The sequence below is a fragment of the Corvus brachyrhynchos genome, unplaced genomic scaffold (genome assembly GCF_000691975.1).
Source record: "Corvus brachyrhynchos isolate BGI_N302 unplaced genomic scaffold, ASM69197v1 scaffold309, whole genome shotgun sequence".
NCBI classification, from domain to species: Eukaryota; Metazoa; Chordata; class Aves; order Passeriformes; family Corvidae; genus Corvus; species Corvus brachyrhynchos.
This window is the reverse complement of record NW_008240227.1, coordinates 1,291,761-1,292,738: the sequence shown is the minus strand read 5'-3', so window position 1 is coordinate 1,292,738 and position 978 is coordinate 1,291,761. Positions and strand designations below refer to the sequence as shown.

Sequence of the window (978 nt, the reverse complement as noted above, 5' to 3'; positions counted from 1 at the left end):
CTCCCCCAGGTCTCCTTCTCCGAGTCCGGCTCCTTGGGCACCTCCTCCGGCAGCGACGTGACCTCGCTGTCCTCCCAGCTCCCCGACACCCCCAACAGCATGGTGCCCAGTCCGGCCGAGACGTGAGGCGGCCCGTCCGCCCGCCGCCGCGGGACCTCCGCATGCCTGCGCTCCCTGCATGAGACACCCGGCCCCGGGCCGCTCCCAGAGCGCCGGACAAACGCCTTTGTTTTTTAATTATTCTTATTTAAAAACAAACAAAAAATATGTTACTGACGGCCAAAAAAAGCACCGGGATCCTCGCTGCCTTCACCAGACCGGAGAGAGAGCCCCCGCCCTGGTTATTTCGTTGGTTTGGGTTTTTTCCCTGCGGATTTCGATGTTTCTTTTCCCCAAAGAAACGCGGATTTCCCCGCCGGAACCCGGCACGGTGACAGGCTGCCTCGCCCTCCGCTTGCGCTGGGGACGGTTTTTCTTCCCTTTTTGAAAGGGAAAAATAAATTTAAAGAAAACCTACAAAAGGGGGAGAAAGTCCTCCGGCGTGCCCGCGGAGAGCCGGCCTGGACCTTCCTCCGCGGAGCCGAGCCGTCCATCCTCATCTCACACCGATGCCTCTCCCGGGCCGTGGCGCCCGGCCCCGCACGATCGCTGGAAAAACGGGACACGGAAACGAGACTTTTTAGCGGGGAAACCAGTACTAATAATGTTAAGTTATCAATGGACGAAGGACGGATTGTTTGCGCCTTTAACGATCAAAAGTAAGTTATTGTTATTTATTGTCAGAGTCAGCGGTTGAATAGTGGGATTAAATATTTTGGACTTAATAAAAAAAAAAACGCAAAAATGAAAACAAAAATGGATTTAAACGAAAAGAAACAAAAAACCCCTAAAAAAAGTCGAGGGAGGGCGGCGAAGGGGTATCCCGGGCTCGGAGGGGTGCGGCCGCCCGCATCGGGAGCGGAACAGAGCGGGGCGGGC

At 55.4% G+C, this 978-nt stretch overlaps 1 protein-coding gene across 1 annotated transcript in view; it reads left to right on the top strand.

Moving 5' to 3' along the window:
- ISL2 (ISL LIM homeobox 2) overlaps nt 1-833 on the top strand; it is a gene marked incomplete at its 5' end in the record, with an annotated part of 4,011 nt that extends 3,178 nt beyond the window's left edge. Inside the window, one exon of the mRNA XM_017745153.1 lies at nt 4-833. Coding sequence (XP_017600642.1) covers nt 4-126 — 123 coding nt within the window. The remainder of the gene's footprint in view (nt 1-3) is intronic.
- Nucleotides 834-978: the final 145 nt, after the last annotated feature.